We start from the raw sequence: 18,512 nt of genomic DNA on the forward strand, positions 1-18,512 counted from the left end.
TAAAATGGGGAAACCCAAAGGATACAGGAGTTGTGTGACTGTTCCAATGTTCAGCATTGAAGTGTTGTGCAACCTATTTTTATCTCATACACTGATTATTTTCTGTATTATCTGCCTCTCAAATTATAACTGTACAACACCCGCAGGTATCGAAGGTTAAAATATTTTGATAAAATACTACGTTAGGGAAGGTTCCAATGACTTAGTACAGATTAAAGTACAAAATAATGACAAGTGAGAGCATCGCTAGGAGTTTATTCAGAAGCTTTTACTTTCAGTTCTTATATCACAAAAGACATGTTTAATGTTTACAACAAGTATTAGAAACTGAGATGTTTTTATTTCTACTGTTATAAAAGTAACATAAGAGACAATTCTAAGCCATCTTCAAAATGCAGACCAATCTTTTTTTTTTTGTATATAAACTGTACACAAAAAACAAGGCACTATACATTTTTGGATAATAAAGTATAAAGGTTGATTCGCATAGTTTCTCAAGAAATCCATGCTATAAATACAAACGCTTTGTTCAGTTTAGCACCTGAAGCAGCACTGAGAACAATTCATTAACTATTGCAAAGAGAAAGTTTTCAGAATGCGTAGGAGATACATATTGGTGGTATAGCTAATTCAGTACAAGCAACTGCCATCCAGCTACTTTTCTGTAGTTTTGAAATGAAAGTCTTGAAAGTGAATATATATTGCATTGTTAAATACATACTTGTTCTATGTGTTTATATAAATATAAATTCTTTGTAATCCACAAACTAACAAAATAACACTTTACAAAGAGAACTTCTTCGAAACCAAAAATGGGAAGTATTGTATATAGCCAAAGGACACCTGCAGCAGTAGCTTAGGAAACTACTGTTTAAGTGCATAGGAGAGCAGAGCTTAAACACATTACCTTTAGGAGTCAAAGTTGATTTCCATTTCCAAAGAGTTCTCTTGGCCTTTTATATTATTACACACTTCCGGATAGGTAGTCACTAATAACTTCAGATTATTTCTATTTGTTCTGTAAATGTGGGAACAATTCTTCTAAAGGGCAGAGGAAGTGAAAACTGACATCCCTTTAGTATCACTCCAATAAACACAACTTAGAAGAGTCCTTTTGCCTTCTTCAGATTAACCTGCTTCCAAGATGGCAGTGCATTGTATTCTTCTCTCGTCATCTCTAATGCAACCTGCATTTAAAATGAGAAGATACACCGTTATTAAAAACACTTGTAAGTAGCAAAACTGTCAAACGACTTCACAGCATGATTAGACACACATGCACAGAGTAACAGCGCACCTATTCTCTCCTTACCTCAAAGTCCTCATCTGAAAGATAAATTTCAAGCTTCAGTGGATCAACTCCCTCAGGTAGAGGCCTAGCTAAAAGATCCGCTAATGGATACACTGTTTTACACAGCTTGGCCAGCACGTCCTCCACAAGGATTATTTGATTAGAAACATCAGCATCCTGTAAGGAGAGAAGGAAAACTGAGAACAGGATCACAATGCTGAAATCACCAACTGCTCCCACCGCAGTCTGAAGATGGCATGGATCAACTCGCACTGCATGGCCCACAGAGCACAAAGCTATACATCCAGGTTGGCATATAGGTAAACAACGCTGCCCTACAACAATTTCACAGCTGAAAAAAAAAAATAGGGGTGTGCACTAAGCAGGACACCCCATACTCAAAATCTCAGTTTAAGGTTGACTTCTGTGTTTAGTCACAAAGCCATCATTTTCCACTAAGGATGGCTGCAAAAGACAAAACACAGCATGTCATGCGCCTTGAGATGCCCCTTGACTGAAGGCTTTTAAAGCAGTCACATGTAAATCGGCTGTGACTCTGCTTCCCAGGTGGGGAAGTCAATGCTGGAGCTCTTGGAGCCAGCTGATCCTTTGCGGGGCATTTTGCTCCTCTGCACTTTGAGTCTGGAGGACAGACCAGAACTGCATATTGCTGCCCATTTCACATGGTTGAAAGAGTTGTTCTGCTAAACTCTAGCACATCTCTTTCCAAGAGATGATTCAGATAACACTTTCCTCCCGTTTTTAACAAGAAAGAATATAAGAAGTTACAGGAAAGAACAACCAGGAGTTCCTCTGATATCCACACTCCCAGTCAGAATTTAGCTGTGTTGTTATTTTTTTCCTGTGCACACTCCTGAACTGCACTTTGGAAGTTCATACTCTGGATTTTGGGGCTTGACAGCACGAACAAGCAATGTTAACGACCACACAAGACACATCCATTAGCAACAGGAAACAGTCTGTGCCATGAAAAGATTTACCATTTCTGTGATCTCTGCGATGTCTTCCCTGTGTTCCCAACTTGGGAACATATTAGTGAAGGTCAGAGGCTCTAGGCCAGCATGAATTAGATAGGATTTGGGGGGCTTCTTTACATTTTTTCCTAAAACCGGTCAAAATAAAAAGAGAGAGAAATTACAAATGGTACCATATTTTGCAATGTCACCCGCTGTTCAAAGCTGCCTTGGAAGTATGTATGAATGATTCTCTCCTGAAAAGCTGAAGTAATTTAAGACAAAAGTAGGAATAAGTTTCACCAGTCTTGGTGGGTTTTTTTATGTAGTATGGCACCTTTTAACATGTTTTCCAGTATTCTTAAATCTGCCTTTTACTCTATCTGACCATAAAGATCAACCCATGTATGCTGAAAATTCCTCACAGTTACTTCCTAATCCAATGTATTTCTTATCTTACAAAAACAGAATTAGAATAGAGTAAGCAGAGTTTGATGGTCTGAAATTAGCCAAATTCAGGTAAATGAAAACTTCTGGTATGCTCAGCAGAAGTGTCCTGCCAGCAGCAAATAAAGCTTAAGCTTAGAGGTTTAAGTGAGTTTTTTTAAACTGTTCTTAACTTGGGATACTGAGGTCTAACACAATCCTTTTGTTATTAAATTCAAAGGAATGGGATCTGAAAGTTCACAGAGGTACTGCAACAGCTGGGTGGTAACTACTGATGATTTTCAAAGACAGTCCTGCTTCTTTAACACATGTATCTGTGCACGCTATATAGGACATGGACATAACACTGCCTAGGAGTGATGCCACATCAAATTAAGTCATTAAATTCATTATGCCAAGTACTGGTGAAAAAACTACTGACTGAATGATTTCATTCCCCAAGGATTCAAAACCACTAATAAACTCCAAATATTATTAGAAAGAGGTAGACACACAGTCAGGGACTGGGAGGAGCTGTCATTCAGAAAAATGTTGTACCTTCATCTCACTTGGATTCAAACAAGTCAGTCTAATCAAATCTTTCTTCCAGATAGGCAATGGAAAAGCTGAAGATGTTGCGAAGTCCAGAATCAGGTCAAAGTAACAGAGCAGCATGACACCACCTCACTTCTGAGGGCTGTAGCTTCCCTAAAAACTGTCTCTTGCAAAATTCTGTTATTCCCTACATTATAAGATTTCCTCCAGAGAGTGTAAATCTATCACAGAAGACCCTGGTTTTTACTGTAGTCCCTACCTGCACTTGATGCGCATGGGCTGTCAGGAGGGAGGGACTAAAAGAACACAGCCCCCTCCTCCCCATTGCCAAGGAGCACCCCAGGGACTGATGCAACGCCTGTGCTGAATGCAGAGAGCCTGGCTGGACATAGTTGTTCCATTAGGTCTGCAAAACCTGGACATTACATGTTTGGCTTTACATCAGGTGCTGGGAGCAAACTGATTAGAGACAGTATGTTCACATGAAACTCTGAATACCACAGATACAAGCTCTGTGGAGTGATTCAACATGCACCTAAAAACTTTGCATTAAAAAAAATGCGTGAATCTGCTCTAGTTGCACTGCTCCACTCTCAGTAATTCAGCCAAGAAATAAAAGGAAGTGGCATGTGCTAATGTTCCAGCATAGGTAGGATAAATTTGCGTGTAACTGGATAAACATATTTACTGCATGAACTCTGCCCTCAGCACAAGCTGATCTCCTCACTAAGAATCACTTAAGGGCAAACTAGATTCCTCCCTCTCCTAGTGGTCTGCAGCTCAGCTTTCCAAACTGCTGATTTAGCAGATAAAACCACAGAAAAACTTTCAAGACATGTTGACAAGTTAAATAAGGTTTATGCACAAGGAGAACTGCTAGGTATATTCAAGGGATATCCAGAGTTGCTAATCAATCTCTTTCATACCATCATGTAGAAAAACACTGCAAGCCAGGAAAAGGAAAAAAAAAAAGGGGGGGGGGGGGTTGGGGGCAGGGGAGACACAGATGTGGAAAGAAATGGAAAGAGAAAAATAATAGAAAGGCCTTTTAATGCGTCTGATCACTTAACTATATTCTGGTAGTCAAAATAACTGCAGCAGTGTTGATATCTCTTGAAATTAAATTTCTTCACCTTGGTAAGTAACAACACATAAAAGGTAGTCAGCCCTCACAGCTTGATGCAATGAAATTTTGAAGTGACTGACAGAATACGATATTGTGAAAGTGATCGACCACCAGAACAGCATGGTTTGAACAGTCAAAAACTGCTACAGAAGTTCACATCAGCCTTAACATAGAAACAGTACAAGTAGAATCAGTCTTTAACAGTAACACACTTGCTCTGTATCTATCCAACCACACAGCCCAAAGCTCTAGAGAACTACCCCATGGCAAAGAGGATAAAAGCCAAATTGCTGCAAAATCACGGCCAGAGGTAAAGTGAGCACCCAGCAAAAATACTTGTTCTATGATACATATGCTACACTTCAGACCCCTGAGGAGTCGCTGAAGAGCTTTCTGCTGTGCATCAAACTCTGATGCAGCGAACCCTATCCAGTGCAGAAGGTATTAATCCCTTTTCCCCATCATCAAACTTGATGAAGTTCAAGAAACATGGAAAAGTATCCAAACCTCAGCATGTGTATCTGATTCTATCTCTGCTGGGGCCAGAAAACATGATTTTCATTACCAGAAGATTACAGCATTGCACCAGAAACACTGAGACCAGGATCTTACATTCGTCTCTCTCACTAGCCTGCTGAGCAACTCTGGGCACTTCATTGCATGGGGCTTTGTTCCTCTGTGCTGACATTCACTTCTGCTGTGAAGCACATTGTATGAAATTATTTCAAATAAATGCATTTTATCACTCCTTCTGACTTGCAAAAACCAGGGGTGGGGGTGCTGAAGAACAAGTAACTGGCCTCTTCTTAAGGAATTCAGCAGTCACTGCCAAAGACTCTTCCAATTGCTTCCCTGTCTTTAGCACCCCCATTCTTAAACAAATGCTGCTGCTGTTTGTCATGGCAGTGCCAGGGACACCACAGGATGAACCATGCAGAGCAATCATGCAGCCCAATAAAGGTCATGTTTCGGTGTCTTCAGAACCAGTTTTCAGTTGTCTCCTGTTGGGTGTTACCACCTCCCCTCAGTGATGACACAAGACAACTGAGCAGAAACACAACACTTGCTCCTACTCCTATTCGACCTGCAGATTGGGAATGAAAGACTGGCTTATCCTTATAAGGGTGGAATCCATCAAGGATACCGCCTTCCCTCTTCAAATATACAAATGTCTATGGAGGAAGATGACACTTACCACCAGCTGTATCACAAATTTTAAAGTTTATTTGCTACAAAAGAAATCAGTGGCATTATGAGGTCTCAAGGTCTATAAGCAATCAGGCTTTCCTTGCAAGAGGACATAGCTTGCACCAGTTATGCCCTAGTGACTTATTCACAGTGGGAAACTGCTCTGAATTAACAGAACATGGCTGTTTCTTATGCCCCTCCTAGATGTTACCCCACATCTTTCTTTATTCATCCCCCATCACAAGATGCAAGTTCTGTTCCCAGCCTCACATAACCTTAGATGAAGTGAGAGGAAAGCACTATGGTGTCTCAAGGAAACTCTACTAGTGCAGAAAATAAACTAGTCAGTGTACTGCTACATGATCATCAATTGCAGCTTGAACCACTGCACACTGAGTGGCAGTAACTGTCTTGCACCAATGAGCACAGAACTGAGGCTGTATTTCCAGTATTTCCAACGGCCACCTGTTTCCATGTGAGACTTGTTCTTGATCTTTATAGTCTTTCCACCTGCCCCACTAAATCAAAACCTAGTTACATCAGCAAACTGTATCTTCATTCAGTCTTTTGACATACAAAAGCTTAAGAAATGTACAAGGAGCTAGACACAAAGCATTCAGGTTTAAGAGGCTGTGTTCTCAGAATTCACTTTTAGAGATCTGATGTCTGAACTATTGTCCCACAGTGGGGGCACAGAAGAGAAATAAAGCCCTTCCTGAGAACTGAGTTAGCAGAATGTCTTGGCAATTTGGGAACAATGCCACTACTAGACAAACTGCTTGCTAAGAAGAGTCGAGAACGCATCTTCAAATACAGTGATGTTTATCGATAATGTTGGGGGAGCACCTGAGTACCTTTCAGCTCGGGACAGTAAGGTGTGGAAAGGTATGACACACTTCATACATGACACACACATGACATCAGACCAGCCAGACACAGCAGTCTGTTACCTTTGCAGTACTGGAGCACTGTCTCCATGGCGCATTTCCTGTCTGTAGCCCATCTGATTCGAGCTGATCCAGCGATTTTATTTTCCACAGGCCACCAGCCTTGCCACAGGTACACTTCATGGTGATTATCAACAAGAAACAGTGCTACACAGCCAAAAAATATCAAATTCACCATCAGCCATTTACTGGTTCTCGGAATCCCCTAAACAACCCCAGTCTTAAATGCTTGTCAGCATCAGGACAGGATCATTTCAAAGCTTACCAGCCCCTTTTGTTACTCATCCAGCTGAACCTCAGCTAAACTCGGATTTTCTGATATAAACAATGTATTTTTATAGCAAACTTCTGCGATACAAGTATGTTTAATTAGTTCTCAGGATCTTTATCACAGAAAAATTACTGTTACTGCTTAATGCTGTATATGCATCACATACACATCTTTTCCTGTGATAAATCAAGTTAAAAGTGATCACAGTTACTGAACCGCTGCCCAATGCAGGACAGTTATCTGTTTTCCTGTTACTTAAGTATTTTAAAGCATGTACCTGGCTGTGGGGCAGTGTAAAGATCCTCTTGCAAGAACGGCATTGAATTGATGACAGCAGGGTCTCTTGAAGGGTAAATGTACTCAGTGGCTGAGAATTCTCCTGATGAACTACTGAGGCTGAACAGGCGGGGGGTGAAATTAAACTTTCCAGGATCTTTAAAGAACAAAGGTTAAGAAGATTTCCAACAGTAAGTGCCAGAGATTCATGTAAAAAATAATAATAAAAAAAATATCAACTTTTAGAGTGACCATAAATTTTGTGGGTTTTGAAAAATCAAGAAAGACACCCAGATGTCTCGGGGGACTAGCAACAGCTGTGAAGAACTTGAGCTAAAAGGCTGGCTGCCATCAGTTTGAATCCGATGATGGCTAGTTAGTATCCACCATTTCGTAACTGGCTGTTTTGCAGCTTAAATGAAGCAAGCCCAGCTCAGAGTTTACTTTTTGGCTGACAAATTTTCCACTTGGTAAATCAATTCCCCTGCTACCTTTGTTGGCAGTTTGAAAGCAAAGACTGGACAAGAATGTGTGCAGAACTGCCTCCTAAATCCTTTCAGAAGAGAAGCAATGTGTATTGGTTACAGCATTAACTGTGGCTCTGCACTGCATGAATACAGAGGGACTGCAGAAGGGGGAAAAGAACAAAATGAAATGCTTGGTTTTCCAGCACTTTCCCTGTAGAACAGTATTACTTAGCAGGTTTTTTGAAACATCCCTCTGAAGGGATCATCTCAACTACCAAGCAGTTCTTCAAAAGCTTTACATTAAATCTCACAATACAATAGACCAGTAAACTAAAATGTGAGTGCCAAATCCAGGAATGCAGATCTACCTTGCAACATGCAATCATAGGCCTTCCGATCTCTCCTTCCCAATGCGTCCCAGAATCCCAAGGGCTCTGACCCTTCATCACATTCATGAATTGTCACCTTGCTGCTGCTGTGCAGCCCTGCCTCCAGTGGACATCTACAAAACAAAGAAAGAGAGTGAACCCAGCTTTCCTGCCCCAAACACAGCTAACACAAACCTGCTGGCCACTTGCATTATTAGAACCCAAAAGCACTCTATAGGCTTGCTGCACAATTCATGTCAACATAGGCTTTTGGAAAATGATGATAAAAACCATCAATAAGCAAGATATGGAATTTCAGCAACCATTCTTGTATCATTACTGATCACATTCCCAGAGCGGAGGAGATGCTCACATGAGCTCTCAGTAGGGATCCTCACTGCCTGTTTTTGTAACTACTGCTGTCCTCCTCACATGCTTTCCCAAATTCATTTCCTCTTCCTTACTCACAAGGCTTGATTCTAATCCTCCTATCAACTGGGATTTAGTTTGCTATTCAGATATTGAGCATCTCCCTCCAAATGGAAAGAAACAGGGTTTTTTGCAACTGTAATTATTACAGTAGGAAGAATAAGTGTGTTTGACCTTAAGTGAAAGTGATTACAGAACATGTGTTTTCCCCACTCCACCAAATCAACTACCCATCATTCCTCCTCCTTACCAAGCATGCACATGCTGCAGTTGTACTCAGAGGACAGCTTTATTTATTTCAACTTTCGTTTGAGGCAGACTATTTTAAGTAAATTGGTAGCCTGTATAAACATCTCCAAAACATAGGTCAGACACTCACTGTTCTTTTATTTTATTGGCTGCTGTTCTTCCTACATCCTTGGTGTGAGATTGTGCTTTGCAGCCATGCCACAGGTAGATAAGAGCTTTATTTATATTGAGGACAATCATGGATGTCCGGGAACGCAGGCTGCTGCAGTGACATGCTACTTCAAGTAAGTTTCCTTCATTGGGAACTTCTCCTCGCACGCAATATAGCCTCCAGTCACCTGGAGCAGACAGGAACAGTGCAGCAGTATTATACAGTCACATGGGATTGAAAATTCAAGACCTCTGCTCTGGAGCAGCTGTTCTCATACTGGATGAATTTCACACATCGCATCCCTATATTGTCACAGAATGAACTAGCTAACAGGTTTGGCTAACAATACTTGAGAAACCATGTTGTAGAAAAGATGTTTTCTGAAACCCTGCTACAAAAGTACAAGTATTAAGAGCTGAAGAGCTTAACAGAGCAGAAGAGTCAAGTTTCTGCTCTGTTTCATAGAGGAAAAAGAGGGAAACGAATACAGCAGTCCTACTATTCAGCTCCTCTTCCCCTGAGCACGTTAGGCACGGGAGGTCACATTCAGATCCGAACTGGAACATGTCTACTGCATTGAAATTCTCCTACCTCAACTGCAGCATTCAAGGAATATGTTGCAAAAAGTAATGAATGGGTAACAAAAGCTTAAGAGTTCTCCTTGGAGCAGGAGAACTGCTCTTAAAAATACTCTTTTGCCCTGACTACACAGAAAAGAACATATTTTAAAGCAAATGGACACTTAACTAAAAAACAACTAGAAGAATTTATATGCATACCAATACAATGAAGTCAGCTTGCTCTAGAGTGACAAAATCCATTCTATGCTCAAAGAAGAAACAAACTACCTTGAAACAAAGCACTGCAAAGCTGTCTCATGGGTTTCATGGCATTAGTTTATCTTTTCTACAGAATACAGTAGTTGAGACTGAATCAAAGCCCTTCACAATAGGTAAAAAAAGGATCTGGGGGCAGAAGCTCTTAACTAACAGTAATTTACTTTGTGCATTTTCTTCTTCCTCTTCCCTTCTTCCAGCATGCACAATCATCCCTCCTTGGAAGCACTGCAGGAAGCATGGTGGTTCTTTCCCTTGAAGCACTTGTACCTGGAAATTGAAAGCACCCCTCTTCATTAAAAAAGTGCAGCAAGTATACAGACTCAGAAAAACTAGTCTTTATGGATTATTAAAAATTACATAGTTATGGCTACCCATGAAGATGGCTTTCCTTCTACTATACAACTGCTGACTATTGTTTAAATTACCATATATATCAACATGCAATAGATTTCATATGTGACGTGCATATTAAAAAGAAACCTCTAGCTGGAATCCAACAATCAAGAGTTTCAGAGGATTTGGAATACCAAATAAATTTTAATTTAAATTAATTTAAACTAACCATTATCTGATTTTTTTACAGGACTGGGCCATCTTGCCTGATGTTCTCTGAAATTTATGGAGATAATGTAGGAACTGAAGTAAGTTTAAAATTTGTTGTAAAATGGATTTATATGACAATATGCATGTTCTTTGCTCATTCAACTTTGCATTTTGATTATGAAACCGATATAGCCATTGCTAAATGAGCTATGCTGCACAGTATCCCACCCTCTGGATTAAGTGTATTTACCTATCTCCTCTATGAACTTCTGTACTACTGGTCACGTCTATGCTGCTGTTAAAATCTAAGTACAGCATTATCAAGGTACAGAAACTAACTTTAAACCTCGCATCTTGTATGCTGTTAACAGTCAAGTCACAGCAAAGGCTAACTGCCAAAACACAAAGCAAGCTAGCCTGTCCTCTGAGCTTCAGACTAGCTGAATCTGCAGTTGCTAGAATCTCTGCAAAACAATCTACTATGTAATTACAGAATAAATACATCGAAAATTTCAAATGTATTTTCGTATCTTGGCCTGGCAGAAAGTGCTTCTCCTGTTCTCAGCACTACAAGACAGTCCTGTTATCTCAACATGCACTTGAAGTGAAGGCACAAATTTGTGTAACTGTGCTTCACCTGCTCCTGCAGGGAGAGGAGAGAAAACATCCTCCCCAGCCATTCTAAGAAATACCATCTTTAGAAGTGGGATTTGGGAATGACAATCCATAAAGGAAATTAGGTGTCTCTGGAATTTGGAATAAAGCCAAAAGTAATTCTGAGATCTGGCTATCTGTAAGGCAAGAACACCTTTACAGAAAGACAGGAAGCAAAAAAGATAATCTGCATTGACAGTTAGTGGCTACTTGGGCAGGCAAGTCTTACCCGGTCTGCCACCTAGGTCTGCAGGAAGCTCACCTGTGCTCCTCTCTCTTCATCAAGTTCCACTGTCATCAGTGCCGATGTCCCTTTCTCACTCACTGTGGAGTGTCTTCCTTGCCAAAAGAAATAAACGCATTTCTCTTTTCCGACAGCCCTTACTTGTTGCTCTCCTTTTTGCCTGCTTCCAACTGAAAAAAACAGAAAGCACATGCTGAAGAAAGTACTCTGGCTATAGGTTTAAACAACACATGGTTTTATCTTATCTGCCAGCTCAGCTCTATCCCATCCAGAACAGGAAAGATAAAATGTCCAGTTGGAGGAACATTAGGCCGCCAAGCCAGTGCGTCCCTGAGCAAAGCTGGCATTGTCTCAACTGGTGGAGTTAAGCCCACAGGCAGAGATGCCTGTGTTGGCCAGAGAAAGAGATGTAGAAAGAACTGGTACTATCTGGAGAAAAATAACTGACATCACTTGAGCCAATTTGCATGTGAAATGGTATGTCCAGTCATGTTACCAGAAGAGTGCATTATGGCTCATTTTCCACATTACGCTGTTCTTTGGCAGCAGGAGAGTAGCTGGCTGCTGAGCAATACTGGAAACAGCAACAGTTGAGAAAGCTACAGGCATAAAAGAAAAATATTTCTTGGTAAAGTGATACTAGAAAGGAAAACTACAGAACAGCAGAACACCAAAACAGTACTTTGCAGTCATAAAAAGTTAGGATTAGGTAAGCTTTATTTTTTTTTTATTTTTTTTTAATTAACTCAGTATTTCATGTTGGTCTGGAAAGTGGGATAGGAGAAAACTTCTTTTCTTGAAATATCATTATTTAGTTGTTATGTTAAGCAAATAATGTTTACAGCAACTGAAGTTCAACAATACAACCAGTTATGGAATATTTTACTCTTTCTAGTGAATACTGAGTAAACAGATATAATTAAATCAGATTAAAAAAGCTTTAAACCAGATTCTTAAATAAAATATTAAAATTGCTCCCTTGATTTCAGCGGAGCTGAGCAGCATCCAACTGAAATATTTGAGAGAAAGCATCCTGGTCTTTTTAAGTTGAGAATATTCAAACCACTATGCACTTCTAAAATTTATGGTTTTCACTTTTATCTGTACATTCAGTCCATAAAAGTACCGCCTCCTACTCTGTTTTGGAGTGACAGAATATAATGTCATTTATTTGAATTAGGAGTCTGTTTACAGTTTAGTATTAGTGTTTATCCACTTCTCCCAAGACTTAGAAGCTTTTGTATTTTTCTTGGATTTCCCAGTATCTGAACTTAACAGTCCTGAATAAGACCTACCTACAGTTTTTGGCTAAAAGCCTGAAGCTGTATAGTTATACTGCTTTCAACCAATTTTAATATTTTCCTATTTGGAACAATCATTTTTAAACTATTTCTATTTTACTTACCACAAAAACCACCTATCCTTATTTCAGTGCCAGAAGGGATAGTTCCAGTGAGCATACTGAGCTGACTGATTCTCAACATTTACATGCTGCTCCCAGGCTCTTTGTCAGAACACTGCTAAAGTTTTCCACTTGAGACTGAAACCCATAGCAAACAGTTTCCAGAAACAGCTAAAAGGACAGCAAGGGCAGTGAGTTGGCAAGGGCTTTTCCTGTCATTGTTACTGTTCTCCATTACCCAGCACAGGCTTTCCCTGTTGCTAAGCCTACCTCTCTTGCAAGACATTAGTCCATCTGCCTAGTTATTTTGGTGTTAAGATGTGGGCAGAATTCTGGCTTAATGAGCTGTCCTGTGAACGTGTACAACACCACTGTTGAGTAAAAGCAGAGATGGACAGTATTACATTTGATGTATGAAAAATAAGTACAGCTTTTTTTTTAATGCCTTCTTCTAAACAAAATAAAGGAAGAAGCTCTACTTCCTAATGGCCTGGGAAGGCTAAATTAGCATTCCTAATCTTTAAAACATTTTCACATCTAAGGAAGTTTAGGTCTGGATCTCACCATGTACAGCAGCAGTTTTAGCTGCACTTCACCTTGTTTCAGCAGGATGAAATGGAATTGTTCACTAACCTGTAGTGCTCACCATGTACTTCCACTTCACCACATATGTGTCCCCTTCGTGGAACTGCCCTATGCTTTGCTTAGGCAGTCTACTATAATCAAATTCCAGGATGTGCCAGACATCCACAGATGCCGTGATAATCTCAAACTGCCTCCCATCTTCTCCTTCTACAAGTCCATAGCCCCGGCCAATATTCATTCCATCCAAGACTGTGCCTACAGTTGTTGGGGGCACAGCTACCATTAGCATGACATCATACGGTTTAGAGTCAGATCTGGATTCTTCCTGTCAAAAAACACAGAAGAGATTTCTTTGAGCATAGCTTTTTTCCTCTTACCCCACAGTTCCATTTTTCATTACTTTAATATCTTGTCATCATTTGATGCTCTGTCAAAGCCACCTTGGCAGTATTCATTGAGTTGCTTGGCACTAACATAAAGCAACTATGTGGGTTCACTGTAGGTGGTGATATTCTGATCCCTAGGTCAAAGCCTGCAAGATAAAGAAAGTGCTCTGGATCCTTGAGAACAAGCATCCCTGGCTTCCATCCCAGCTAGGTCATCTAGTTTGAAATATCTAGCATGCTTATTATATGCACCTTCTGGTGAAGGGATTCACTAGAATTCTTCTCATTGTGTTTCTTCAGCTCTGTCCAATCAAGAAATTTTTCTTTGAACAGTATGGTCTCATTATGTTCTGTGAGTCTGCCAAACACAGCCCAGTCTGGGCGTCCTTGTCCCTTCCTGTACAAGGGAATAAAAAAACCAGAATCAAATTAAACAATGTGAAATAAGGACAAGAAAACTAAGTTTCTGCAGTGAGACTAAACTTGAGTTTTAATACCTGGGTATGAGGGGATTGCATTCCCCTGGGTCCAGAGGGTTTATGTCACAATTGGAGTAGTCAAAGGTGCCATTCCACAAGTGTTTTGCCAGCTGGAACGCAACCTTTCTTTGTGCCAAAGTAACTTCCTTTCCATGCCATACATATACTTCACTGCCAAAATCAAACACCAGCACCTAAAAACCAAACCAAAACAAATAAATAATCTACTATTAGGTTAGGTGGTACCCTGATCCTCCAGTTTTCTAGTGCTGCAAGCTGACAGCGCGTTTAACACAAACTCCTCCAAATATCGAAGTTTCTGCAGTGGCATTAACAACTAGCACTGCAACGCAAGTAAGGCCAGGGTGGCGGTGCGCTCTGTGATGTCCAATGGTTGAGGATAACTGGAAGCAAGTACAGGGAATGCTATGAGGTCTATCTTTTGGTGGTAGCTAAGTCACTAGCAGATTAGAGAGCTCTTGTTACTAAAAACCTGCTTTTGTTGCAGGACTGATTGCTGTCCAGTTACAGCAGCTTTCACTGACATTTAGATCTATGCTTCATCCTGCAGCTTGGGAAGGCTGACAGAATATACAGTGTGGGTAACTGGCTCAGCAAACAGGCAGCAACTTGAATACTTCCAAGAAAATGCATCATGTCTTTATTTTGGAAATCTGCTCCCATTCCTACTTAGATGGGTGAAATGGTTGTTCAAAAGGGAAAAGTGCTAAGGCTAGAAATAAAAATGCTCAAAAGGGAAAACAGGTTTGCATTTTGTTTTGTTTTTCCGAAGTGCTACCTGTTTTGCACTTCATGACTTTGGAATGAGCCACTGTTGACAAAAAGATTTACACTTCCTAAACCAGTATTTCACTTTGAAGATAACACGATTAATTTCTTGAGACCTGCAACACACTCTAGACAGCAAAGTGTTTAGAAGCTCTTAAGAAACACAGAGAACCCAATTGTCAGTGATCCTCTCCATGAGCATTTTCAGTTACTGAAAGTCATTATCAGCTGTATGTTCCTGCACTTACCACAGGAGCAGTAAGTGGCACGATACCTCTTTTGGTTGGAGCAGGGTACATTTTGGCACCTTTCCCCAGTAGTCATCCTCGGGAATGAGTTTATCTTCTACAAGGCGGTAAATGCAATTTGTTTCTATTATTGCAGCTTCATACATTTCATCTTCTTCAGGACTTCCAGCCGCTTAAGGAAAAAAGATTGTAAAAAATAATTAAAAAAAATTAACATCCAACTATCTTTAGTAAAGAGAACCGACTAATTTACTAATTTAACTAATTTACTGTGGTCAAACATCAGATACTGTAACTGTAAGAATGCTTACATTGGTAATTTGTCTGTCCACCAAGGAGTTTCCAGAAGTCTTTAGCTGCATGGGTATGGGTATTTATTCCTTCTTCTATAGTCTGTATATAAGAAGCTCTACAGCCAAGTTCCCTCTTTGTCTGAATTAAAGTTGCAAGTTCTGAAGCCTAAGAGATTAACAGTTACCTGAACAGGATTGCTTAAATCTTTGGAATATTTGTGCATATCTTGTTCAGTGAGAAGGCAAAAGTAGATAGGATATCACAGAGCAATCAGCAGCAGAAGCAGTTATTATTCGTTGCACTAAATAAACAGACACTAGAGAAAACGTTACAGAAATACATTAATTCTTTCATTTGCCTTAAAACAAGACTTGATCTTAATGAACATGGGAATAAAAAGGACATCCTGCAATTCAGTCTATTTTTTGTTTGAGTGCAAATCTGTTTCCTGAGGATATCCTCTTTATTCTTGCAGCTTCACAACCTACACACTCCTATGTCAGCTTTCATTCAGTGCACAGGCTAAAACATATTTATAGAAATTCTGTATATCTACCTGTCACTGACTATCTGTTACATGCTACTTTTTGAAACAACTGGCACCAAGGCTCAATTGCATCAGAGACATACACTGCGAGAGTTCTAAAAATAAATACTAAAAAACCCCAACTAGTACTAACCTTTGCTTTTTCTATGACATTTGCAAACTCGCCTACCCACAAGAAACACAAATGTGGAGTTAATAACAGGAAACAGTCTCCGCTGTTCAGTGATGAGGCCCTTGGTTCAACTAATCTTGTTTGAACATGTCTTCTTCCTAAAGAGAAAACAAAGCTAATTACATTCCTTTGACTACTGTTATCAAATGCCAAGACCTAATTTGTTTTGAATGAAATACAAACAATCCCAGCACGTTTCACAAAATATATGGAAACACACTGTTAAAGAAGAATTAAAAGACTACTACTGTGGAAAAAGGGTTTACTCACAGGAAACAAAAAAACGTTACCTCCTACCAACTAATATTTCTATTATTTCCCGTCCTTGCTTTAACAACTTCATGTCCTTCTGGAAAGAAATGAATTAAATAAATGGCAGACAGCAGCCAAATTCTAGAATCCTTTACATTTGCTTAAGTAAAGTTATAGCACAGTTTCTGTAGGCAGTAAAAAGTTTTAAGAATTTTACTTTGCGAAAAAAGTAGCTACTATTTTGCACAATCAGATATATTACTATGCAATGTAATGGGAAATGGGCAAGAATACTGTCACGCCACTTCCAAGTTACTCTGAGCACTGGAAGAACAGGACAGTTCAAAAATTTCCACAGGAGATGGCTAGAATTCCTGCAATATTCTGTTTTCTCCTTGCACGCACACCAGTGGCCACAATGCAAACCTATCTGTAAGGTTTTGCATTTCTCATAGTTTTCATTCTTTTAGGTTTTGGACGTAAATCTCAAGCTGGAGATCTAGAACTTAGTAGTGACTCTTTCATGTTACGATCAGCCTATTATGTATGGAAAGTAAAAGCAGTTCCAGCATACCTTTAACTTGCAACAGCATTAGCTTCTTGTATGGCACAGCACTGTTATTAGAATTTTGTTCTGTTAGATTAACACTCCGCAGGCTAATGTTGCTGAAGTTCTCTTTGCTTGCCAAGCCAGCAAGTGCTACTTCTGAGAAATTGGAGTTTGTAGACACTTGTACATAAAAAGAAGTTGGAGAAATAACACACACACACACACAAAAGAAGACAACAAAATTATATGAAGAAAATTGGCTGTTGCATTAAAAAAATAATTTCCTTCCAATATTTCCAGTTTTTCTCCTTCTTGATAGCAATAGCAAAACCAGGTTGAACTCAGATTAACTGCTAGCCCAAAATCTTTGTGGGTTTCATAGTACCTAAGTTTCTAAGTATCATCCAAGAGTAAACTGTCTGTCAGAATTATGTTATTTGGCAAAAGTACCAGCTTCGCTAGGAAACATGTCTTACCCAATGTTTTGTGAAGTACTCTGTAGATCTTCAATGCCTTATAATTGATTAATGATAAAAGACAGCAGAGTAGCCAAGGCTAATTATCTAAAATCTCCTTCAAATTTGTCTCAGCCAGTGTAATGCAACAGCCATTTACATTTTAAAGTCTTAGCCATGTTTTACTGTAAACTTAAAGCTTAAATTCTTGGCTATTTTTGCTTATTTCTCAACCAAAGACAAAGGATATTATGAATTTATAACTTGGGGAAATGCTTCTCATTGAATGTCAACAAAGTATTACACATATAATTAGTGTAGCTTTCATCAGTACAGGCAAGTTTTAAAGACGATTCCTCTTTGTTCAAATGTAGTAAGGAAAACTTGGACCCAAAATAGTAAAAGTGGCTTGACAAACCTTTAAATAGATTTTACAATAACGTCTTTTGTTGTCTGTCTGCTTGTCAGGGGAAAGCAACATGAAGTAAAAAACAAATGATGCTTTATGGAAATTAATCTTTCAGAGACAAGAGGGCTAATTCCAGTTTCTGAAAAAAAACCAGGACCCAAAATTGTGCCAGTGTACCTGAACAAAAGTTTATCTACTCTTGCCAGCTCTCCCTCCCCGCACCGCATAACATTAGATCTGCTTTCCTGGATCTCCAGTCCTGGCCCTGCAGGCACAGTGGCACTCTCTCTCATTCTCTGTGCAGGGGGACTGTGCTAAAAATAAATCTATGTACAGGAGGTGGCTGTAGGTAGGTTTCCCACAGGAAGTCACATATGCACTTCTCTCCAGACCACCTAGACAGTCTACATTCAACCTTATACCTCAATCAACTTATTGCCTCTCAGACAATACGTTCCATTACTTCAGCTGTGGGGTTTGTGTTTACATTTTTTCTTTTGTTTAGTTTTTAATTAAAATAGCAAGATATGTCTTGTACAAATCAGCCTGTTAGCCTACTTTTTTCTACTTTCATTCGCTTTGATTCCATGAAGGCAACATTCAGTCTTTGTTCTGTATATTCATGAAGAATATCTTCTCTTGCTGCCAGCATTTTCAGGGGGTTTCTTGAGGACTGGACTCTACGCGTAGGCCTAACTGCACGTTTGTGCTCTGCTACAGAAGATATTAACCTGAAAAACAAGCAGTGTTTATAATCATCAGTTAATTTTCCTAGTCAGAATCATCTAGTAACAATGGATTTGATTTGATTTTGGGGGTGACATTTGCTAGGAAATCAGGATCAGTTCCTTGATTCAGGTAGAAGAGTAATTTCAGAAATGTGTAGAAGAAATGAACATGCCCCATACTAAGATACCTACAAGATGACTTAAAGCTGTACATTTTG

At 39.6% G+C, this 18,512-nt stretch overlaps 1 protein-coding gene across 2 annotated transcripts in view; it reads right to left on the reverse strand.

The window, feature by feature from the left end:
* Positions 1-235: 235 nt before the first annotated feature.
* Positions 236-18,512, reverse strand: part of SVIL (supervillin) — a 79,204-nt gene continuing 60,927 nt past the window's right edge. For both annotated transcript variants that reach the window (XM_080383031.1, XM_080383030.1), the window contains 17 exons: positions 18,125-18,297; positions 16,727-16,882; positions 15,862-15,998; positions 15,199-15,346; positions 14,914-15,059; positions 13,869-14,044; positions 13,624-13,768; positions 13,034-13,310; positions 11,017-11,168; positions 9,719-9,824; positions 8,698-8,905; positions 7,890-8,023; positions 7,056-7,211; positions 6,511-6,654; positions 2,293-2,414; positions 1,313-1,468; positions 236-1,187 (listed from right to left, as the gene is read on the reverse strand). In XM_080383031.1, the coding sequence (XP_080239157.1) occupies positions 1,101-1,187; positions 1,313-1,468; positions 2,293-2,414; positions 6,511-6,654; positions 7,056-7,211; positions 7,890-8,023; positions 8,698-8,905; positions 9,719-9,824; positions 11,017-11,168; positions 13,034-13,310; positions 13,624-13,768; positions 13,869-14,044; positions 14,914-15,059; positions 15,199-15,346; positions 15,862-15,998; positions 16,727-16,882; positions 18,125-18,297 (2,623 nt within the window). In that variant the 3' untranslated portion in view covers positions 236-1,100. The remainder of the gene's footprint in view (positions 1,188-1,312; positions 1,469-2,292; positions 2,415-6,510; positions 6,655-7,055; positions 7,212-7,889; positions 8,024-8,697; positions 8,906-9,718; positions 9,825-11,016; positions 11,169-13,033; positions 13,311-13,623; positions 13,769-13,868; positions 14,045-14,913; positions 15,060-15,198; positions 15,347-15,861; positions 15,999-16,726; positions 16,883-18,124; positions 18,298-18,512) is intronic.

This window comes from Falco punctatus (assembly GCF_963210335.1).
Source record: "Falco punctatus genome assembly, chromosome: 4".
In the NCBI taxonomy this organism is placed as follows: Eukaryota; Metazoa; Chordata; class Aves; order Falconiformes; family Falconidae; genus Falco; species Falco punctatus.